This window comes from Gopherus flavomarginatus, chromosome 4 (genome assembly GCF_025201925.1).
Source record: "Gopherus flavomarginatus isolate rGopFla2 chromosome 4, rGopFla2.mat.asm, whole genome shotgun sequence".
NCBI classification, from domain to species: Eukaryota; Metazoa; Chordata; order Testudines; family Testudinidae; genus Gopherus; species Gopherus flavomarginatus.
The window spans coordinates 76,343,947-76,369,242 of NC_066620.1; the positions used below are offsets into that span (position 1 = coordinate 76,343,947).

Consider the following 25,296-nt stretch of genomic DNA (forward strand, 5'->3'; position numbering starts at 1 on the left):
CCTGTTTCTCCCTGCCTGGGTTGTTTTCTCTCTCATCCCTCCAGGGCTGGCTGCTCAGAGGAGGGCGAGAAAGCTGTGAGGAGAGATGTCTACCCGGCCTCCTTCCAGCCTAGTAAGGGGTGCAGTGAATCACATGGCATAAGCAGAGGCTGGGTAGCCTCGTCAGAAGGCTGTGGCAGTGGGGTACTAGAGTGTATACCTGCTAGTCTGCATCCCTGGTAGGAGGAGGTGCGGGTCAGAGAATGAAAAGTGTGGGCCTTCTGCTCCCTTATTGGCTGCTTGGCTCCCGAGTTCTGGGCTGCCCTGACTGTGGGGAGATGCTGGAGATCAAGCACAGAGCCAGTAAACAGTAAAGCAGGGACAAAGCTCCTGCCAGAGCTGCCTCTGGCTAGCATGCAGATAGGAATTGTTCAGAACAAATAAACTTACTATAGTTTGGCTGGTTTGTTTTTAAATCGATTTTCTTTTTAAATCGATTTTCTTTTTAACTTGTTGTGCAAGGGAGGTCTGGTGGATCCTCCATGTGGCCAAACAATCTGTCATGAGAGGAAGGAAGGGCCAGTGGTTAGGGTGCTAGCCTGGGACTTAGACTCAGCTTGAGAATGTTTAAACATTGCAGAATCTTCAGGATATCAGATGAGAATGATCACGTAGATCACTTCCTTTCTGAATCTAAATATCAAGAATATTCACAGAGACAAGCTCGGTGAGATAATATCTTTTTATTGGATCAACTTCTGTTAATAGAAGAAACAGAGGCCTGGTCTACGCTACAAAGTAGTGTTGATGTAAGCTGTCTTGCATTGCCTAGCTGTGCACATGTCTACACTTAAATTTGTCTCCTCCTGATGTAAGTGCTCCATTACAGTAATGCTGTAATACTACCTCCCTGAGCAGCGTAAAGCCAAGGTTGATGTACTGAGGTTTATGCAGCGAGCATAGACACATAGACATAGGCCCTTTATTGACCCTACCTGTCCTCCAGCAGTTGTCCCACAATGCCCAGCGCTAAGCACTCTGGTCACAATTTTGAACTCCACTGTGCGGGAGTCAATACAGACTGAAGGTACCCCTCCTCTTTAAAGCCCTGTGAATTTTTGAAATGTCTTTCTGACTGTCCAGTTTGGTGAGCACACCTAGTAACTCTCCTCTGCTGTGTGTAACTGCCCAGCTGACCATGCTGGTGACCTGCTCCAGCTTAGAGTAGGCAGAAGATATTGGATCTCCTGGGCCTGTGGGGAGAAGAGGCTTTGCAAGCACAGCTGTGGACCAGCTGTAGAAACATGAACCTCTATGAACAAATTGTGCGGGGGAATGCAAGAGAAGGGATACGACAGGAACCAGCATCAGTGCCATGTGGAAAGGAAGGAACTGAGTCAGGCATATCAGAAAGCCATGGAGATGAAAAGTCAATCCAGTGACAAGCCGCTGACCTGCACCTTTACAAAGAGCTGCATACCATACTTGGTGGAGACCCCACTACCACCCAACAGACTACTGTGAATACCTCCGAGAAGCCCAAGTCACAGGCCCCTGGTGTGAACAGCATGGAGCATGTGCGAGTAAAGGGGGTCCAACTATGCTGATAGCCAGAACCTGTTAGAGACTCCACTGCAGTCCTGGCAGTTGAGCGCGGGTGAACCCAATGCAGGGGAAGGAACCTCGGGTAAGTGTGTAATTGGATTTTCTATTGCAATGATGTCCTGGTGGCACCCCCCAACTTAACAGGATGCAGATATCAACTTTTCATTAATTTACTTGTACTAGAAGAGGTAGTGGTAAAACAAAGAGAGGTAGCATTATCTGCTTTTCATTCCCCTGCAGTTAGGTAAGGGGAGGACCATGCAGAGAAGTTTATGTGCACAGGGATGTCCCCTGAATCCTTCTGAGAGATCTCATTTAAACTTTCATGCAGGCACTCTGCACTTCTCTCCCTTTCTTTCTCTGCAGTAGGACACTTTCCCACACCAATCAGTGATAACTTCAGCAGGTCCATTGCAGTACACGGGCTAGCAGCTTATGGGCCCAGGTGGCTTTGCGATGCCAGCAGCAGCTGTGCTTTCTGTGCCTTTGTTACCCTCAGGAGTGAGATATCTGCTAAAATCATCACTGCCTGTGGAAGGGGATGCCAGTATTCAGTACCATTGCCCAGTATTCATAGTTTTCTGCAACCGAGCAATTCCCTCCTCATTTCCCTCACCCCAGTGGGCCGTACGCACCATGGCTCATGCTGTGAGTGACACTGTGCACAAGCACTGCGAAGCAGGAGTGTTAAACATGTCTTGTTTAAAACTTATGGGGTACAACGAAGGGGGGAGTGCTGAATCTTAACTTTCTCTTGTGCCCATATTGACAGTGCCATCTGTGTGTTTTATCTGCAGCTGCCGCTGCCTTGAGGGGACTTCCCCTTCATTCCCATGAAATGCTTGAGCCATATAAAGAGGAGAAAGAAGAGTACTCAGGATGACACATTCAATAAGATCATGCAAGCCAGTGCTGCATTAGACTGTGAGGAAAGGTCCTGGAGGGTGAACATTGCAGACAGCCTGGGGAAGGAAAGAGTGGACAAGCAAGAAAAAGAGAGGGAGATGCACCAGAACATAATGGGGCTTCTCCAGCAGCAAACACAGATGCTGCAGGCTCCTGGAGACTTACAGGTTCAACAATAACAGGCTCACCTCCCTTTGCAGTCAATGAAGAATGCCATTACAACACTTCTCTACAAACCCCCTCAGCATGCCATGTGGTATCAGGGGCTGCATCCCTACCCCTAGCATTCCATCCTGGGAGACATGGACAACCATAGCATCACATACTCTGATGTGTGAAAGCCATGTTTGCTGTATGTGTAGGTTAATATGGACATGAATGTTCTGTCCCCTTGTTAAGTTCTGTTCCATGAATGTATTACTTTAATATGTTTGCTTTTCAATTGCACAGATTTTTCTTTGCATGGATTTTATAACTGAATAAAATTCTATTTGGAAAATAATCTTGATTAGTTCACAACATATACTGCAGAGTGCCTTGCAGTTTTGAAAACAACTTGTTAATGCACAGTGTGACACACAAAGTATAATAATCATAAATATTAATAGGTGCATTAATAGTGTTATATTAATGGAAGTACTCCAAGCACCACACAATTGCTAACTGTCCCACAAACTGCAGGGCCAGTTAGAGCATAGTACACCATAACAAATTACTGGCTCAATGTTAAAGTGCTCTTATAAAGCGTCCATGGAGAGCTCTTCTAACAGCTCTTATTTCTGGCTGGTCAAAGTCAGAATACAGCTGCTCCAACTCTGCCCTTCACTCCAGCAGCAACTCTCCTCCCCTTTGCTTCACAGATATTGTGCAGGACACTGAAGGCAGCTATGGCTGTTGGGATGGTTTTTTTTTTTTCCACTGAGGTCCAATTTTGTGAGTAAACAACAACAGCATCCTTTCAATCTACCAAAAATGCATTCAACTGTCTTCTGTACCGGCTGAGCCAATAGTTGAATCTTTTCTTGGTGATGTGAAGTTGGTCATTGCCAAGCTTAATGAAACAGGGGAGCAAGGGCTAGGCTGAGTCCCCCAAGATCACTACTGACATTTCAACATTCCGAATGGTAATCCACTGGTCAGAAAAGAAAGTCTCTGCTTGTAGCTTTCTGAACACTGTTCTTAAAGACGCAAGCATTGTGCATCTTCCCTGACCAGCCACCACTGATGTCAGTGAAGCATCCCCAGTGATCCACCAACTCTTGCATAACTATAGTAAAGTAGCTCTTTTGTTGATTTATTCTGTGGCAAGGTGTTATGATGCCAAAATAGGGATATGCGTGCCATCTATTGATTCACTGCAGCTGGAGAATTTCACTGCTGAAAATCCATATGCTACATCCTGCAGATTTCCAAGAGTCACAGTCCTGCATAGAACAAATGACTAATGGCCCTGCATACTTCCATGACAATGTCCCCCATGGTGAATTTTCCAACTCCAAAATGTCTTCCCACTGACAGGTAGCAATCCAGCATTGCAAGTTTCTGCAGTGTGACTGGCACTCAATTCTCAGCTGTTCATGCAGCTCTCATTCTGGTGTCCCTGCACCAGAGTGTTAGGATGAGCTCAGCACACAGATCCAGGAATGTGGACTTTCTCATCCAAAAGTTCTACAACTGCTCGTTATCCCAAGCCTGCATTACGATATGATCCCATTTCTTGTGCCCAGAAGGTGTGCTCCACCATCTGCAGCTGTTGCAGGAATGCCAGCAATAACTTTGAACTGGTTCTTACAGCAATTCAAGAAATCGTCATGTTCTCTGCTGATTTGGTGGTTCTTATAGCTCTGAAAATATTGAAGGATTGTGCATTGCGTACTTGCAACGCTTATGACATTAGTGCAGAGCTGTGCAGGCTTCATGCTTCTGTCAGAGATGGTAGAGAGTGAGGAGGACCTTGCAGGTTTGTGGGATTCTTTAAAAAAGCATGAAAATTATTGGATATAGATGACATTACGGGATTGAACAGTTGCACACTGAGGATTTAACGTCGCTCCAAGTTACCTCTATGTGACTCGTTTCTGCCCTACAATGCATTGCCAAAATTTCCCAAAAGACAGTACACTGGAGAATGGTGAGTGGCACACTGGGATACCTACCTATGGTGCACCAAGCTGTATATCAATACAAGCATTGCTGCAAGGAGTCAAGTATTCATGCGCACAAATGATATGCTAACTGTGGTTGCTTTTTACTGATGTGGCTTGTGTTGACCAAAGCTTGTATTGTATGCAGGGCCAGAGACAAGCTTCTGAGCTACACAGAGCTCTTCTTCAGTTCTGGTAAAGGTACGCAGGGTGTCACAGCTAAATATGAGGTGGAACAGATTATTAAGCATAGGAGTTAACACATGTTGCAGTGGCCCACTTCATTTTGAATGGTCCTTTAACACTTCTGCAGTTAGGACAGAGAGACATAAAACTAGTATCCCTACTGACTCCATGGTTTTTAATGTCTAGTCCAGGCACTAAAATAGGGATACTGGTTTAAAGTCTCTTAAAGTGGCAATGTAGACAAGGCTTTACTCTGCTGCTGGAAGTACTGTAATTTTCATCCCTATTGACTCTTGGGAATGGAGATACTCCGACATGCACCCTAATTAAAATAATTATAGTATTAAACTAGATGACAACACTTAATTTTTTATTTCTGATTTGAGTTCTGCAACTAATCAAGAAAAGAAAATATGGAATGAATCGATCCTGTTTCCAGTGAAGCTCTGGACAGTATATGGTACAATAAACTGATCTGCTTTGGGAGGTGTCCCCTGCAGAGAAACTTCTGAAGAAATTTACTGATAAGGAGAAAAAGAGAAATGACCACATTCTGAAATCGAACTCTCTCTAGAAGATTAAACTGACTGCTATGCTTTCATTCCTTGCACCCTGGAGTTCTGCCTCATCTAAGCGACTATCCTCCAGCCCACAGCAGGAGCTCCGAAATCCTCCCAAGGTTTGTACGTTCAGTAGGGCAGTGTCACAAGATCCACTTATACAGGAGCCATGCTGCCAATGCCTCTATTATGCTTTTGCCCTGGGATCACCCAGCACAGTGGCGAAATCTTCCAAAGTTCATACTAACAAGTTGGTGTTAACTTATATTGGGAATCTCACAATGCCATTTCCCTTCCCACAAGATGAGAAGCTCCTGTGGGCCCCACAGCTGTCCCAGACCCTGCTGTTCGGGGTCCCTCTGCTTTAGTCAGTATACAGAAGAGGGGAGCAATAGGTCCAGAGTTTGAAAAGGATGTTTTCTGAATCATTAGAGATAGGGAATATAGGAAAGAATAACTACTCAGCTCTAGTGTGAGTCAATCACTTTTGCCATCTGCTGGACTTTAGATGCAACTTCAGCATAAGTTGCAACTGGATGTCTGAAATGTTTTTTTTTCTTCATATTAAATCACATATTCGGTGAAAAGGCTGGCCATTATGTTGCAGCACATTAGAAAAGCAATTACCAAATCAGTGCAAATAGCTGACCAAAAGCAGTTTAAAAAAAATCACACCTGATGACACTAGTAGCTCAAATTAAGGAAAATATCTGAAATAAGCAATAGCCTTTGGCAAATGTGGTTATTTACAACCTATAGCACATTTCTCCATAACTTTTAAATATTTTCAGCAGGTTACATGCAGAGATACTGAACTTTAAAGTAGTCTCACAAGATGTACTTACACTGAACAAGAAATATGCACAGCAGTGAGACATATTTTAGTTGTTTTTTCTTCAGGATTTAAAAGATTGTTAAGAACCAGCTATGATTAAAAAAATACAGTATGGATATGTATACTTTTCCTGGTAGTACTTACAAAAAATATAGTTAATAATTGGGTCACTGAAATCAGGCCCACAAAATATTGATCTCTCATTAATAAAACAATATTTAACTATGAAACAAGTTACATATAGTTTGTTAGGCAAAAAGTAGAAGATGGGGGCTAGTGTACATTGGTGTTAAAGTATTTAGATCCCTCTATATATACGGCTCTAAGTACTTTAACACCAATGTACACTGATCTCCAATCTTTTTCTCTTTGTGTATATATATAATTTAAATCTTTCCTTTCCTACTGAATATGATATCTAGGTTTGTATTATTACAATCCAATATTAATAATACAATTCAAGAAACAAAACAGTATTATTTATTGTATGTAATTATAAGTTCCTGTGTATTACTAAGAAGTAACATTTTGCTTTTGATCATCCTGGTTTATCAGCAACTGAGTTAACAAGTAAATAAAAGAAAAAAAGAAGTTTCCCTTGCACACACATGCATTAAAGAATGCAATAGAATAGTGTTAGGATTGTAAAACAAGACCTATGTGTAAAATAAGTTGTCTGTCATAGAGCATATCATGCCTGCAGTGATTTTTAATATATGCAAATACACCTTTTGCTTCTGTTACCTTGTCTAACTTCCTTGCCCCCATTAGTCTGTTCATTCCCCTGGGCCTGATCCAAACCCCTGAAGTCAACAGGAGTCTTTCCAATGGGCTTTAGATCAAGTCTTGGTTGCAGGTTGTCTAAATCCTCAACTGTCAGCTTTCTGGGTAGGTATTGTCTTTGTGTTTGTTTATACAGTGTCTTGTACTGTGTGACTTTAGTCCTTGTTTGGGGTCCTTACGCTTTACCGCAGTATAAATAATAATGTATTGCAGCGCAGATGTTCCTTTGTTATCAAGTCTGTTGACTCTACATGCTTTCAAATAGCATAAATGGTTCTTTATTAATAGGTTGTAATATTTGGGTACAACTACTGTAGTTTCAGAGTAGCAGCCGTGTTAGCCTGTATCCGCAAAAAGAACAGGAGTACTTGTGGCACCTTAGAGACTAACAAATTTATTTGAGCATAAACTTTTGTGGGCTACAGCCCACTTCTTCAGATGCATACTGTAGTGTATTTTCAAGTAAGCATTTATATCCAATCATATGCTTACAGTGTTTGGTAAATGTACTCCTTTTGGTATGAACTAATTTTCTGACCCTTACTCCTCCATAAAAGTAGGTGTGTTCTGTTCCATGGCAAAAATTATTCTGCAACAACATAAAACTGTGTTTGACACGTTCTGTAAACCAGAAGCAACATCACACATTTAAACGATGCTTGTGCTAAAAAAAAAAAAAAGTTATCTTTGTTTGTAACTTGTACGCCAAATTTCAGATGCTGTGTTTTGAAACTGAGTGGGATATGCAGTTTTAAAAATCTTATGGAGCTTTGTTCATTTTTGAGTTTGTAGATTAAGGCTTCATATAAAAATGATCAAAAACTATAGCTTGGAAAAGCTATAACTGCTCCTCACACACCCTGCTGGCTTTTCAGGTCCTACCTGCTTTGATCTGACTTGGTGACCTAGCGCTAGCATTCTGTATTATGATACCTGTCTTGCTCTCTGTGTCTGCAGGGTTTTGGAGTCCTGCATAGTAGATAATCATAGCCCTCATATGTGAGGGAAAGTTCACATCAGAACATCCGAGGAACGCTTTTGATGGCAGCACTTCTTTTTCAGACAGCTAGTTCTGTATCCAGTCAGAAACTCCTCCCAGTAGGAGCAATTGGAGAAGCAGGTAAAGCAGGGGCTGCTGCACTGGGGGATGTAAAATGGGGCCCAGCTGGGGCCACTTCTTTCCCCAACACCCTAGGAGCCAGAACTGTTCAGAGGAGAAACACCGCACCCCATCTGGAGGTACTAGGACCCATATGGTGCCTCCTCTCCCTCTGCCAATGTGGCCTTGGAGTAAAACAGCAGAGACGAGCCAGGCTGAGACTCCAGCCTGTAGGGGCAGCCAAAGCAGGGACCTCTGGGTATTCAGAACTGTCTACAGTTCTGACTGGACTGTCTCTGCCCTGTGCTGATTGGCTGTTTCCTTGCACCCCTACTCCCATGCTCTTCATTTTAGCTTCACTCCACACCTCCCCCTTACCTTCCCCCCGTCCTTTCCTCTTTATCCCCTTTCTCCCCATTTAGCTGACCCACTCCTAACTAAACCCACCCCCCAAAAAATCTATATAAACATGGCACTAACATGAAGTTTCCTGCTGTCATACTGTTTGGCCATAAACTCTTTGGGGGTAGGGACTGTCTGTGACTCTGTACAGCGCCTAGCACCATGGGGCCCCATTCTTGATTGGCCCCTAGGCACTACTATAAAACATGTATCAGTTTAGCATGTTTTTATCACATTCAGAGTAGCTTGGTCAAAATTTTCCAATTAGCTATGTGCTGAAAAAGCCACTAGGTTGGGAAAAATGGATTTTTACCTAAGGGCAGATATAAAAGAATTGTAGGTCTAACTCGTTAGTAGACTGGGGACTCAATTACCATGTTCTGACATTCTACTTACAGAATTGCAAGCTGTTCATTTTGGACAGTGTGTTTGCCATACAGACCATAGTAGATTATCTCCTATGGTTATAAATTTTGGCTTAATATGACAGATACCCAAAGGACAGAGTTACATGAGTGTGGGGAAAACTGGGGAAACTGTATCATTAATACAAAGAGAGAGAGAGAGAGAGAAAGCAAGAGAGAGAAGGGTTGAAACTGCAATTTCAAATAACCATTTCAGCTCCACAGTGGAATACTAGCTAAAAAATCCCTTTGGGTCAGGAAATTAAAATAGCCACTCTATATCTTAACAGTTAATATTTGGCACTATACTGTACTTCAAAGATGTAAAGCACAATACTGGCGATTATCTGCTGTAATCCCCACAATACTCTTATGAAATAAGTAAGTATTTGTATACTCCTTTGTTGTTGATTATTTTAAACAGATTAGGAAACTAAGAAGTTAAGTCACTTGCCCAAGAATGCAGAGCAAGTTAGAGGGAGAGCTGAGATTGGAATTCAGGGTTCCCCAGCCCTGATTCCTAAGGAACTAGTCTATGCTATATCCCCGCATGTTCTGGTGTTTGGTTTGTGTGTATTTAGGGAGTGCCCTAGAGTCCCCTACTCAGATCAGGGTCCCATGGTGCTAGGCACTGCACAAATGCAGAGACAGTTCCTGCCCTGAAGAGTTTACAGTCTAAATAGACAAGACAGATGAAGGGCAGGAGGGGAAACAGAGGCACAGAATGGTGAAATATCTTGCTCAAGCTTACACAGAGGTCAGTAGCTTAGCTGGAAACTGAAACAGCTCTCCTGACTCCTATGCAAGTGCAGTAGCCACTATATTTCCATTTTTGGCCTGTCTTCTGATATGCTGAATGTCTGTGCGAGGAGAACAGCTTGACACCAACATAGAACTACTGAAAATACTCTTGTAGTTTAAACAAGTGATGCTCTTCAGAGTAACTAAATAGGTCTAAAGTCTGGTATGCTTAATCTCACCATTGTGTTTCATGGAGTTAATTCAGAAAGGGTATTTACAGTATATATAATCATTTTGGCAATGTTCTCTCAGTTCACGGCACAATGGTTGTAGAGTTTAATTTTTTTTTCTTACAGTGTGAGTGAGAATTTTCACCAGTGTGTTCTGCCTTAATCTTGTCGAGAAATTTTCTAGCAGGTATTTGTTCGCAGAAGATACATGATCTTAACTGATGATGTTCTCTTAAGTTAGCAAGAGGCAATGGCAGCTGCAACATTCTTTTTAGAAAAAGATTTTCTTACCTTTGTGAGAAATAAGATTTCAGACCAGGAATAAAAATATTTCATTTCCTTTTACAGTATGTTTTGAAGGTCATGGGTCATGTCTCCAGTGTCCCCTAAACCAGAAACAAATGTGCTTTCTGTTTTTGCTAATTATTCATTTGCACTGAGATCCAGTGGCCGTGTCTCATTCATATATATGCTCCTCATCCATGTTGCTGTTTAATAAGGATTTTGTGTTGAATCCAATCAGATCTATTCCGTCCACTCCTGCTAAGAATCCATAAATGAAAATATCTTGGTCATAATTTAATTTTTAGTCATTTCAAGCTTCTAGTGATAGCTGTAAAATGTTTAATCACACATACAGTACAGAGAAGGCTACTGTTGCTCTTTTTGTTTCCTCTCCCAGATTCACCTTCAGTTTTCTCTGATTTTGTTTTTCACAAACCTCCTTTCTGTCCAGACCAACCCATTTTACAAAATAGATTAAAATGTATTCTCAAAGGAGGACAGTCAGCTGCAGCTTGTCCAATGTGCTGTGCAGAGAGTCCAATAAAACTTTTAAAGTTGCCTAATGCCAACAGGCTGAGGAGACTCATGTGGGGAGCTGTCATGTGGCGCTGGTGTCAGAAACCATAATGGGGATGGTCAGGCTTAGTGGTTAGAACTGGAATCGGGAGTCCAGAATGGTTTTGGGGCATGGCTGGAGTTAGAGAAGGTTGGAGCAGGGTTAGGAACAGGGCGGGAACAAGAGCAAGGCTGGAGCAGGCTAAGGTTTGCGGAATTTGTTGCCACTATCAGGATGGAGAGTGTTCCAAGCCCTGAAGTAACATTGAGCAGGCTGAGCTGCTGTTCCACCGATGAGGTTTATATACCTGCCCTGAGAGTAACCCATACAGTTCCTGGCTTATGGGTTGCCTGGAGAATAGCACAGGAGTGGCTCATCATCTTACAGTCAGTACTGTCCTCTTCTGATGCTCTGCTTGTCATGAAGAAAACAATTTTGTCTCCTTTATATTTGCTTTCAGGCATTTTTCACTGCAGCGCTGGAGACAAGTTTAGTGTCCGGCAGTAAAGGACCTGACTTGCAGTTCCTGGCCTTAAGAAAGAGAAGTTTACTTATTCAAAGGTTTGAGTCCCTTTGAATAGTAGTGGTCAATCTGTGGGACATGACCAAGAAGGGTGTAAAAGGGACCTCTGTAGGTTGCACCCCACTGTCTGAGAGGGCATCAAACTTGTGGAATATAGAAGGTCACAATTGGTCACACACAACAGTGACCAATTGCACCAGAGTTTGATGGAAATGCAGCTGTTGGCAGTACTGTCAGGATCTACCTCCAAATTCTTCAACATTAGATTTCTTTAAACACACCAAAAATATTGCAAAGGTTGAATCTAGAAACAATTATTTTTTCACAGAACTGTTAAAGGATTTAGAGCGATACAACAAAATTCATGTCCCTGACTAAACTGCAAAAACAAATGCATATTTTCTACAGGTATGTGTAACTCCAACTAAGCCCATGTCTACACTACAAAATTAAGTCGACCTAACTTATGCCAGCATACAGCCACTGAAGTAATTACATCGTTTGTGCGTCTCTACACTTTCACCAGGAACGTTTGTATCGATTGTTCTGTCAGTGTGGGATATTGTGGGACAGCTCATGAAAGCCAGTAACAAGCAACACAGTGTCTACGCTGACAGTGTGTTAATCTAAGAACATCGGCATTGACTCTGTGCCACTCATGGAGATGGAATTAAGTCAGTGTAGCTGGGCAGTTACAACGGTGGGAGTGAAATAGAAGCATAGACACTTCCATAGTTAGATTGATGTAAGCTGCCTTGCATTGACCTAACCCTATAGTGTAGACCAGACCTAACACAAATGTAGGTCTGTCTCCCATTTGTGGTTAAACCATAGTTAGCAGTTTTTGAGCCTGTTACTGCTTCCAGGCAGATCTCCATACATCACCATTGCAGGTGTGACCTTGATGCTTTGTTTACAGAAAGACACCACTGGGGCTTCACTAACCTGGGGACCATTGGCTATATATTTGTTAGAGGTGTAAAAAGCACCATTATCTGCAGTCCTTCCCCCAGCACCCAAGAGGCATTATGTTTCGCACAGGCATAATGCTTCCTTCCACAACAGTTTGGTGCTGAATTTGAGTCCCTTTTTACTCTTTATTCATAATTTAATCCTTTTTATAAAGTGAATTCATCCACGTAGTCAGGCTTATGCTTCTCTGCAGGCCAAGGGCCAAATTCTCTGCTATATAAATGGGTGAAACTCCTTTGAAGCCAGTGAAGCTGCTCCCATTTCCACTAGCAGAGAATTTAGATCAGAAAGGATACCTACGGTTTGGACCATCTCCTGAGACTTATTTAAGACACCTCTAAATCACTGGATGATTAAATCATTAATGAACTTGAGCTATATTCTCAGTGGTGCTGAACCAGTGATTAGTTCATTAAGCTACTTGTTATCCTAACCAATATTAAACATTTGAACAGTAGCTTTCAGCAACACTGCAATGAATGTGGCTATTAATATAGTATGGTAAATGACTATGGTAGTCCTGTGCAATTATGCCATATATACTGGACGTGAAGACAAAACTGAATTAATTCCACAAGGCTGATGTTATTAAGTGGGGGACCAAAGAATTTCTTAGTAATAGCTGCTTGTAAAAAAATTAAAAATAAAAATTGCCATTTTCCTTCTTGCTGTATTTGTACATGTTGTGACAAGCCAGACCAGACCACTGTAAGAGAGTGGTCTTGTTAAGGTCAGGCATATCAGCCCTAGAATGATAAAAAGACCCTTTTCCCCATAAAAGAGGTTATGTTAGGTCAACTAGAGCCACCTAAGTGCAATTAAGCATTGCTTGTGACCTTTAAACCCTCCCTTCCCCTGCCCGCACTCTTCTAGTGAGAGAGGGAAGAGAGGCAAACTGTAGCAGAGCTAGTGGCAGCAGGGAGAAAAGGTTTTGCCTGGATAGAATACTGTCCTCCTTCCTAGAGGTGAAACAACCAAGCCAACTGGCTGTTTGTGGAAGGACTGGCACCCCAGAGCCACCATAACAAGGCAACACCCCAGAGACAGGACAGGGAAAGGTATTCCCTTTTACTGTTATGGTACTTTGTTTGTTTGGTTTGGTTGAAGAGTGCTCCTGGTGCCTATCCTGAGGCCCACCTTGTAAAATAGTGAAAAATAAAACCTGAGTCAGGATAAAAATCTCTAGTGGGATTGATTTACTTCAGTCCCCCACTGCCACAGGAGGAAATGCTGAGACCAGTCAGGAGAAGGAGGTGCCTTCCCACAATATTAAATGCTTTATACGTTTTTAATAAGATTTTATCAAACAAAAAACAGGTTGTTATACCAAATACTGCTTTGGAAAACATGCAGAGAATAGCACCTTTTGTGCTTCTTTCCTGTGCTTTACTTTGGCTGAATAAACTTATTTCAAGTATTTGTTACAGCTAATCATGTACTGCTACGTTTTATATTTACAGCACTGCTAAAGCTAAGAGTTGGGCCCTTGCAATAATATAACCCCCTCTAGTGGTGAAAAATAGCTTTAATCTGGTTTTGTTTCATTTTTTTAATCTGGCAAAACAACCTGAAAGAAAGCAGGGTGGGAGAGAATACAATAAAGGTTGTGCTAGATGATATGGATTTTTATTCCTTACTTTGCTATTTTGAATATAGATAAACTGACAGTCTTTAGGAATAATAGCTACTTGAGGAAGAACAATTCTGCTATCTATTTTTCTTGGCAATGAAACAAGGCATCCTAGAAGGGGTAGTAATACTTTGATTACATCTAGGTATTTTTTGTTCCCAGTCCTGCTCCTACTGATTTCAGTGGTAATCTGACTATTTATTTCTTTATCTGCAGGACCAGGCTCTTTGTGTTTGACTTACTTACAGACTTACATTGAATTATGTTTTCTTGGAAAAGTACTTACATTAAATATTAGATATTTTGAATGTTTTAAAATAAGGAAATTTGAAGGGCCAGATCCTGCCCTTGTATGAAGCAATAAGAGGCATGCAGGTTCTGTATTCAGGTAGAGGAGCTCTGCACTGATCTAACTATTCCTCAGCCTCATTTGGCTGGAGCAGAAGTGGGAGTAGAGTGGTTTCTCTCTCAAGGCTTGTTTACACTTGAAATGCTACAGCAGCACAGCCACACTGCTGTAGTGTTTCAGCATAGACACCACCTACACTGAAGGGGGGGGTTTCGTCCTGTCTCCATTTTGGAGCTATCAGCTGGCTGTGATATTTGGAGATGCCTCGGATATTTAAGGATCTCTGTGCACATAGTACTGGGGAGATACTGCCTATGTGTAAGTTCGTGTGGGGCGGGGTCTAGTTGTTCTACCAGCCCCGGAAGAGAAGACTCTGGGGCTTCTAACTGAGTTATGCAGCTGATGAACAAAAGCTCTGTCCAAGCTGCAGAGCTCAGTGAGGTAGAACTTAATGCATTTTTTGCCATTGAAGTATTTAACATAGTGTTAGGGTTGGCTGATGGTATGTCATTCCTCCTGCAGAATGCTGAGTTGAGCAAAACTCAGACTTCTTTATTGCACAGTGTACAAAGGTTCAGACTTGAAACGTCAGTGGTGGATTGTTCACCAGAGGCAATGGCATAGGAACATTCCCTCAAACTACCCAGGTAAGTATAAATTGGCTGCATTAAAACCTTTTCATGATTTTTTTTCTTAATTGGCATATGTGCATTATAATCTTTCCAGACTGTACATCTACACAAGCAAAGAAATGAACATTTTCTTAGGACCATTCACAATTTGGGTCCCCAAAAGACTTAAGTGGGTGCCATGCACTGTTCTGCATAAAATTTGACTGATTTAGACTATTTTGATCTGTATCACATCAATAGTTTTCTCTCTAATTCTGTGCAAAAGGAAAAAACTCACCTAGAAACTTTTTGAAAAATGTATATTTATTTCAGGGCTTATAACTCTGGAACCTCTGGCTCAAATTACCTTAAATTTGGCTCACTAAACCTACTCAACACCTCAGGTAGGCATAGCAATTTTCAAGAAAATCCATGGCACTGTGCCAGTCTCAGCGAATTTAGAAGTGTTGTCCTTTTAGGAAGGATGATGGGATCCTCTTCACATCCAGATGCAGCATAGGGCTCTGAAAGGTGTGAAGTGTACTCCTCCGCAAATTCTGCACCACTGCATGTGCACAGAATTCATGTCCTCTGCAGATTTCTTACCTTCCCTGCAGAAAAATGACTTTCTGACAGGGAAGCAAAGGGAAGTTGCAAGAGCAGTCACGCACCACTCTCTAGCTGTGCAGGTACATTATTTCAGGCATTCGGAGCAGCCAGAGGAAAGGGTAAATCACCACAGAGCTGAGGACACCCCAGCCAGTGGCCCCTACTCTGAGCTGGGGTGAACGGCTAGTCCCAGCTGGGTTGGAGGCACAAGAGGACAGGACTTCCTTTTCCCCAACAAGGAGTGGCTGGTGCTGTGTCACTCACCCCCAGAAACCTCTCCCAGCTGCAGGAAGCTCAGCATCCTCCCCTACTTCCTGCCCCCATACCTCCTCAGTGGAGGACAGGAGGGCTCACTGTACGGGGAGCTGCTCCCCCATCCACGCAACCCCCATGCAGCTGGACCTCCCATACTCAAACACCCTCGCCAAGCCTCACCCCATACATCCAGAACCCCCTAGCCCTCCATACCCAAACCCCACCCCATTGAACCTCAACCCTTGCATCTGGAGCCCCCTGCATCCAGACCCCTTGCCTCAGAACTGCCACCTCTGCACCCATACCACCTCCACTGAGCTCCCTGCACTCATGCCCCACCCTGATGATCCTGAGCCCCCATGCCACTGACCCACAATGAGCTACACCCAGAATCCCACCCCACCAAGACCCATACCCACAACTCCCAGATATCCTTGCTAAGACCCTTACACCTAGACCCCTCCGTTGAGCCTCAACCACTTTCACCTGCAGAGTCCCATTGCCCCTGTACCTGGAACCCCCACCCCCAACAAGCCTCTGTGCAATCCAGATCCCCCACACACCTAGATCCCCCCACTGAGCTGCCTACACCCAGATTGTCCCACACAGAATCCTCTCACCCCACCCCTGGATTCCCCATACTGAGCCCCTCCACATTTGGATCCTGCCTGGCTGAGTCTGCCCATCCACACCTGGTGTGCCTGCACAGAGGGGAAGGGCCTGGGTCCCCTAGTGTTTCTGGGGCAGGCCCAGGCCTTGTGCTGTGTAAGGGTTGGGTGCAGCCTCACCATTGACTCTGTGTCCTGGGGGGGTGGGAGGTGGGGAGGCTGCAGGGTGATCTCCCACCTTCGTACAGCCCATGGCCTGTGCTCCTCACTGTTATGCTGGAGCCTCTGCATTTATTTATTGAGAAATAAAACTTGCAGAATTTTAATATACTGTGCACAGAATTTTTCATTTTTGGTGGAGAATTTTTCATTTTTAGGCGCAGAATGCCCTCAGGAGTAGAAGTGGTCCATTCTTGTCAATGCCAAGTTCTCAGCTGAATGAGAACCCCCTTGGACATGAATACAATCTGAAGCAACAGTGATGAGACATGTGAACTGCTCCATTCATCTCAGTTGGTGGCCCCATCTAAACCTGTGATATGCATGAAATATGCCCACCGAAAGGAGCAGGATTTTCCCAGATCCTGGCTCACAGCAGGGAGGGGTCTTCAAACCCTCTGTAGAGCACAAGTTCCCCCTCCCCCCTTCCCACAACCCAGCTCACATGAGGAAGGGTGTGTGTGAGGGAGGGTGGGGGGTCCAGCCCCTGTAGATAGCTGTGGACCCCCCCAGATCCTGACACACACACGGAGCAGCAAAAGGGGCTCATATGAGGAAGGGAACTCAGATCTTCCTGAGGGGTGGGGGGTCAAGAGCCCCCTAGATCTGCATGGGAGGGGAGAATGTGGGGTTGAAAGAAACTCTCCACTCCCCATAACTCCCATGCCTCCCTCACCTGAGTCTCCAACCTCTCTACTCTCCCCATAACTCCCACCCCTTGCTGCAGCCTCAAACCCACTGCTCCTCCCCATAATATCCTTCCCTGCCCAGGAAACACTCACATGTCTATTTTTTCCCTAAAGACTTTGATTACATTCCTGCCACAATAAAATTTCCACCCACAACTCTGAAATTGTGGCAACCTCTGGCTACTCAGGCCAAAACTCCTTTTGTTTTAGGTCGGAATTTGTAATTACTTTCTCCTAAATTATGTAAACTGAAGGGTGAGTTCACAGCAATCCATATCAATGACATCTGTGATTCATCCAGTCATTAGTACCTCTCAATTTAACACTAAAAGGCAACAGAACGAAAGTGGTGTTTTGAGGGATCCTTGGGTCTTTTAAGGGGTCTCCCAAGAAGCACACCATATTTCAAAGCAGTTCAAGTAATTGTTCAAATTTTAGAGCACATAGAAGAGTTTATCTTTAAAGCATAAAAAATGGTGAGAATGGAAACCCTCTAGACACTTTTCTGTACTAGTGCATGTGCCCGGTTTAAAAAGAAAATGTACATTTTCTTAAATACTCTTCTCAATTTGGGGCCTCAATGATTTAGTGGGGCCATGCACTACCTGGGTAAAACTCAGTCATTTTGACCTACATCACATCAATAGTTTGATCTCCAGCCCTTCGGTGGGAGGGAAGGGTTTCCCCCTAGAAACCTTTTTTTGAAAACTAACTATTTTAAGGGCTTATTTCTCCACAATCCGTAAATCAAATGGCCCAAAATTTGGATGACTAACCCTATCGTGCACCTTCCTGAGCCACATCAAATTTCAAAGGAATCTGACTGAGCATGTCAATTTTAGAAGACTTATTAAGGTCGACCTTTAAACAGAAGTCATGACACAGCCTTAACTATAGTGGCACTGCTATGTCACTATAATTTCAGCCACATCAGGTAGATGTGAGGGAGTTATCTTTCTCAATGTGATTTCATTTCTTTTGTAATCAATTTTGTATTTAACTAATTGAAGGGATAAACTCCCTGCAATGTTTTGGGGGGGAAAAATCTCCATGAGTCTTGTAGATGACTACAATTCCCTGACGACTTCTCTATGTTTTGATTTAAACTAGTGGAATCAACTCCTTCTGTGCAGAGAGCCTAATTTCATGTTTAATTATGGTCCATGAGCTGGCATATAAATGTAAGGCTGCATTCTACCCTCAGTTCACAACACACAGCTCACATATGTCAGTGGGAGATTTGCTCAAAGGCAAAGTATAATCTTTATGTAGTAACTAAATGTTTAGGGCCCCCCCCCTTTCCTGTTGAGTAGCCTTACTCTGTAAGTAGTCTGTTCTGTAGAGGTTCTTATACCATGCTCATCACTGTAGTATCTGAGTGCCTCTTACTATTGGAGCATAGACCCATTGATTTAAATAGGAATCCTCGCAGATGAATATTCTACTCAGTATGAGGGACGACTGACAGCATCTAATCCTGATTTCCTATAAAATAACTCCCTTTCCTACAGAACAGGTGGAGTTTTTGAGGATTCATCTGTGGATGCGACGGCTTTTCACAATAGAACATTCCTTTAAACATGTAAGGCTAGACTCCTGAACTCTTATTCACATGGAGTAGTACCATACTCCTTTAGGAATCTCATTGATTTTGATGTATGAATTGCATGAGTAAGTATCAAGATGTGGCTCTTAGATGCGATCTTAGTGGGACTACTTGCAAAGTAAAGTGCTGCTCAACGTAAAGATGGCAGAATCTGGCCTTTAGTTATTATCATGGTTTATTAGTTGCTAAATATTGTATTGTTATGTTCAGCATCACTCAATGGGAAAAATATAATCACAAATTTGGACCATTGCCCTATATTTTCTCTTCCTTTCTCAGTCTCCTTTACTTTGACTTTGTTTCCTTGTCTTTGTGCCTCTCGCTGCTTCTTTCATCTGCAGTTCCATCGCCGCAGCCAGTTTCCTCTGTAGCTCCATCTCATCTGCTGAACTGATGAGTAATCAAATAGTAATGCTGACATTTAAAGTGGTGTTGGTAGGTTTTAGAGTCAGCACACCACTGAGATTATGGGGGGATTAGGAGTTCTCAGAGCCATTGTTTCAGGCTGTTTGTCTGTACACTCAGAAAGACAGCACTATCCAGATTTACACTTAGATCACATTTAGGAAAATTTCCTCACAACTATAAGGTATAGAGACTTACTTTTTTTTTAAATTAAGGTCTAGATTCTGCAGAATCTGATTATATCACATTGTCCAAATGAATACAGCAAGCAGCCTGGATGGACGGGATAGCTTGCCTGAACTAATGGGTGTGGTAATAAATTTAAAGCAAATTCGGGCACTTAAGTGATCAACAGAATCTCAACCCTGCGCAGATGTTTCCCTGAGGCTTCTGTTGCTTTCAAGGAAGAAACACTCCATGGAGATGGCACTGCTCCCTTTTAGCTCTGCTCAGGGCTCTCCCCCTTATATTATTCCTCAGGGAGAAGTGGGAGCTTGGGGCTAAAGTTGTTTGGAAATTGTGATGTTTTCCATTTTACCAAGAGTTTATTGCTTCCTAAAGTTTCTATGGTGCTTTATCTTCCTGCAGCTGACCTCGTCACTAAGAGAAATGTATGCTGAAATTAATGCTGTAAATAAAAGATGATGGTCTCATGCTTGTCTTAAGTGGGCATTTGTCTAGATCAAAAAACCATCATGCTGTTTGGCACAGTTAGGAGTCTTGGCTTAGGCAATGTCCATGTTTGGAATAACAGGGTGTTGCAAGTCAGGCTGCAGGTACCTTGGCAGAGTTGTGTGTGTAATCTGGCATAGTGCATGTGTGCACTATGCCTAGCTCTAGCTAGCGCTAAAGTTCCATCTGTGAACAAAACATGAATCCCATTTTGTAAGAGAGGAGGAAGAAAGAGGGAGCCCAAGATTTAATTATCATTTAGCAGCTATAAAAACAATGTAGTAGAGGCACAGATAGTTTTTGAACCATGCCATGTGAAAATTCTGAGACTTCTTGTTGCAAACCTCCCTTTTATTGCTTGGATTGGCTGATTTCCAAAGCATCAAGGCTAGCAATTGAGGGACTGAAATATAATCGGTGGTGATACATTTTTACCACATAAAACATTCTCTGCCTCCAAAGCCTCGGGTGTCTCTAGTAAGCAGTGCATCAGCAACAGCTCCTTGCTGCTGGACTTCAGAGGGAAAAAAATTGGATCAGAATGGTAAGAAGCTGTTCAGTTTTCACCAGATCTAGATTATTACTTTTGAAAAGAATGTTTAGAAGCTGATGGTGAAAATAGTAGGAACTAGTGTTAAAACCAAACAGCAAGTGACTAGAATACAGTGGCACTATCAATATTTTGCTGGAAGAGATCAACAAAGCAAGTTGGTGACAAATATCTTTGGCACTGAATATGTTGTGCAGCTTAAATAAAATCTTTTAAAATGGTGAATACTACTGACTAAAATTTGATATAGAATGACTGCTGCTGGTTTCAATACAGAAGGACAGGAGTGTGATCTTTTAATATAATTTTGGATTAGTGTAACCTCTGAAATTTTTAAACATACAAATATAAATAATGTATACTTACCATATATACAATACATGAATCTATGTTTTCCCTTAGTTTTTAGGGCAAAAGAGAGGGATGCTCATATTCATGTATATTGATATCTAATAGTCCAAAATCATATATACTTTTTTCTGATTTTTGAAGTTGTGTAGTCCAATTATGTCCAGTATGCTTCTGTCCTGTAGTTGTTAGACTGGAAAAAAATAATTGTGAAAAACTTTTTGGTCAGTTTTTATTCTCTTTAAAAATTAAGTATTCTAAATTAATCAAAGAAAGCAAAGTAGACTATAAAATGCATAAATGTATACCTCTGCAATAATTATTACAAATCAATAACAATGCCTTTTAATACTTTAAAAAATCTTTGGAAATTTCATTTCAGTGTTTTTAGTTACAAAATTAGTAGACACTTAAACAATTACAAGGGGTGGGGGAGAAGAAGGAATGTCTTGCAAGCATTTACTATATGCATTGTAGATAATAATCATTATCAAGATAAAGCTTTCTTGTTGAAATATGCATCAAACCTAATCTCCTGTGTGGGAACTCAGCCATTCATTTAAGTGCATATCAGAGAAAAGGAATAAATTGATAATGAGATTACAGAACCTCAGGGAGAAAAGAAAATGAATGCCTAAATAAACCTTGAGAGAAAAGCACTAAAATATGCTTGTTTGACCTTTAGCTGATACGTGGAAAATTATTCTCTCTGTTATTCAAAGCAGAGAGGACAATTTAAAAGAATATCTGAGAGAATTTTCAAGTGTGTTATATAGAAACTAGGTCTGTGTTGATTTCTTTTGATCGAATTTGAATTTTTTTATTGTTGACCTAGAGAAGAAAAACAAGGATTTAAACATTAAGTATCAGCAGTGCTTTTTGATTTTTTTCCCCATCCTAACTGGCTTCAGTTGAGTACAATTATGATAGTGAAGTAAGTTATGTTATCTCAGCCCATATATGCCAAGATATCATTCTGAACACATAGAGTGATGCATTAAAGATTTAGACTTCCTTTTCAGTATGCAGCCTATGTAGAGAAATCAATAGCTATAAAGAAACAAGGCTCTTTGTGTCTTGGAATATTGTTTTGACTGAATCAAGGCACCCTGCTAATTTCTCCTATATGCCGATTATCATGTAAATATTAGAGACTTCATTTTATTGTTGCTTCCTTGTCAGAAAACCATATGCTCACAGTTGGCTTTAACTTATATTTGAAAAGATACTTAGTATATGAAAACTCACTGGGGGCAGGGACCTTGTCTTCTACTTTATATTGTATGCCACTGAGCTTAACAAATAATAAATGACGATACACAGATATCTGCAAGTGTATGAGGTTCCCTCAGTCCCCTGTAATTGCAGTGTTGTTATATTTCTGTTACTGGAAATTAAGAAAACTATTGGCTTCTGGAAACACTAACATGTACACACTGTAACAGCATGTCCAGTGTGATAAAGTTTAAGACAAAGTAAACTTGCCTTGAGTGGAGCCACATGGATTAGGTAGGTAGTGTGGGCATTTCACCGGGTAGCCATTTCTGTTACTAATGTGGAGGGTTTGACATGATTACCTTTTTATGATGTTGGTAAAAATAAAGTAGTATCCAGTTTGGTAATAAATAGTAATTATTCCAATTATAACATTCCTTAAGAAATGTAAATAGTCCAATGTCTTACAGTGGTCACCCTTAGAAAGTTGCCAGGTGTCCTAGATAACTTTTGTTATTTCCAGTCTTCCCCCCTAGTTTGTTTAGGGATACTTAAGGAATATTCAAAACAATGTGGTTACCTTACACAGTTATCTAAGGCAAAATTGGAAATATATAAATGTGACCACTGTACATTAAATTTTAATGAAAGAAGACATCAGGTGTACTAAAATCTGTTTTAAGTGTTTTGCATGCTGATGAAGACAAATAAAAAGTAATCCAATACTTAGATTTCAAACTCAGGTTATGTCTCAGGACATATTTCCATTTATTAGTCTTTTGTCCCAATAGCAAAGTAAAAATTTGAATAGTCCAGTATAAAAATGTAATTCTGCATTTAAAGATACACGGTAAATATAAAAAATAGTTGGAGGAAGGAATGAGAGGAATGTAGCTCTGTATGTGGTGTAAGCTTAATTAAGGACAGGATAATGTGTGTGAAGACTTTGGTAATACTCTGTTGCAAAGATAAAGTTCAGTCCTGCAACCCTTTCCCAATGAGTAGTTCCACTGGCTTTTCTGGTACTACTCGTGAACAAGAGCTAAAGGATCTGGCCCTTGTTCACCTAGATTTTCAAAGCATTATGAAAGAATGCAATACAATGTACATTATCTATTCAGAATGTGACTGGATTGTGTAGCAGTTTGAGGCATATAATATCAAAAGAGTACTGCCCTGGTGAAATCATAGACGTGATTCACATGTTTTTCAGCTGTGACATTATATACCATGACTAGCTTTGGGCATGGTGTAGTCTAGGTGATATGCTACAGCTGAAAAGCTAGGGCACGACATATTGAATCATGAACCATAAAGTACTGCAACCCCCTTACGCATTCCACACATTGATTCTTTTCTATGGTGACTCCTCATACAGGACGTCAGAATGAGTATAAAGAAACCAGCTCCTATTTTGTTCTTCCCCAAAGCAACATATGTCAAAGGGTAGCATTACTTACTACATATTTCTGAGTTTGTTCATACACAAAAGTGTTTGGCATTTGAAATGTCAGCATCCTGGTTTGTGGTGCTTTCGCCTAGAAAAGCATGACAAATAGAGGAGCAAGATTTATGCCTTTCCCAAACTAACATAATTTTTATATGGAATTAATTTCACCCAGCAGCATCCTTAATCCATACTGAGAGTCAAACTCTGTTCTCTCTCACACCCATATAATCCCTTGAACTCAGTGCCAGAACCCTGGCAGTATACCATAAAACATGTTGCTTCTAAGAAATTATAAATTATTTTCTGTGGTGTATATAATATATTAGCTTGCCTGCTACATCCATGCTCCAGAAAGCATTTTATTCCATGGCAGCCCCTCTTCCACATTGCAGATAATTAATGCATCCATTAAAAAGGCGACATTTTTAGCACAAATTTACAAACTAAATCAGATTAATTTCTCTTCTCACACAAACAAAAATGAAGGTTGGTTCAGATGAAAAAATAAATCACATCTTTAGGTGAAATAAATAATGGCAGCAGCTCCCAGAAAGGTGGCGCTACCAGGGCTGGTGGCTGGATATATGCATTTTCACATATGTGGATAGTGTTCATTTTGGGGCCTTTGTATTAGCTCTTCAAAATGTTAGGCAGAAATTCCATTCTCTCACCCATGTAACTTTTGGTTACCATAGAAACATGAACTTGCCCTCACTGCACAACGTGGTCAAATCAATGATACCACAGAAGTCTAAGGGTGAGATTTTCTGCCCCACTCTGGCTCCTTTATGATTCATAAAAGGGCCAGAGGGGCATACAGGTACACTAAAAGCCCTATATCCAGCTGGTGGAGAATTCTCCCAAAGCAGGCATGGCAGAAGACAGTTATAGCTGTCTCCCAAAGACAATTCACAAGCCCTGACATAGCAGGTGTGCCAGGAGCAGGGCTGGAGTTGAAGTGGTATGTTGGTGTCAGATCCACAGCATGCGGCACAGTAAAAATTCTGGGCAGCAGTGTGCCCACAGAGAAGCCTCGAGAGGCTGTTCACGCCCCCAGACCTGAATAATTTATAGCAGGGTCAGAGCAGCCCAGGGTCAGGAGAGTGCAAAGGTGAATTAAGCTTGGGTAGCAAGTTCAGAACTGCTCTGTTAGAGGCTCAGCACAGACTCTCACTCTAAGACTACTGTTCTACCCTGAAAGGTGACTCTATTAAAACAGCATTGTGAGAGTTCCATCTTTATGGTCTCTCAGTAAATTCCAGACCAAATCTGAACAATTTATAAGTAAAAGAATATTACAAAGTGCCAATTCTAGAACCATGTGGCACCAGCGTAATCCCAATGTCTTTATATTCTCCACTGAAATTACATCTGTTGCCCTCTCAATGGTGTCGCATAGGTGGAAAGACAGAATTTGGTTCAGCAATTAGAATGTAGATAATAATTCTGATGTATGAGCCAGAAAGGCATCTAGCTCACTCTCTTATAGCTGTATTGGCAGTGCAATGCAAACAGGGGTAAAAGTGGTAAAAATGTATTGTTGCTATGAAAGTGAGCATATGTAACAGTAAATACACATAGGAACCAATCTGTTGAGAATTAAGATTCTGCACTTGATTATAATTTACACTATTCTAATGTGTAAAAGGACCCTTCTCCTGCCAGATTCACACTTAAACTTTCTAATTTTCTCACTTTTGTGCATTTGAATTGATAAGAAAATTCCTGGTTTCTTTGCAGCCATTCTGAAGAAGAAATGGGCCTTTTTCCAAAGGAATGTTTGCAAAGAAAGCAGGAATTTTCTTTAGCATTTTACAAAAATTCAAGTGCTCGATTTCCTCTAGCAACTATAGAGTTAACTTCTCATTCT

At 41.6% G+C, this 25,296-nt stretch overlaps 1 protein-coding gene across 1 annotated transcript in view; it reads left to right on the plus strand.

The window, feature by feature from the left end:
• The first annotated feature begins 20,236 nt into the window (after nucleotides 1-20,236).
• Nucleotides 20,237-25,296, plus strand: part of PLD5 (phospholipase D family member 5) — a 230,082-nt gene continuing 225,022 nt past the window's right edge. Inside the window, exon 1 of the mRNA XM_050950429.1 lies at nucleotides 20,237-20,407. Within this exon, the coding sequence (XP_050806386.1) occupies nucleotides 20,405-20,407 (3 nt within the window). The 5' untranslated portion in view covers nucleotides 20,237-20,404. The remainder of the gene's footprint in view (nucleotides 20,408-25,296) is intronic.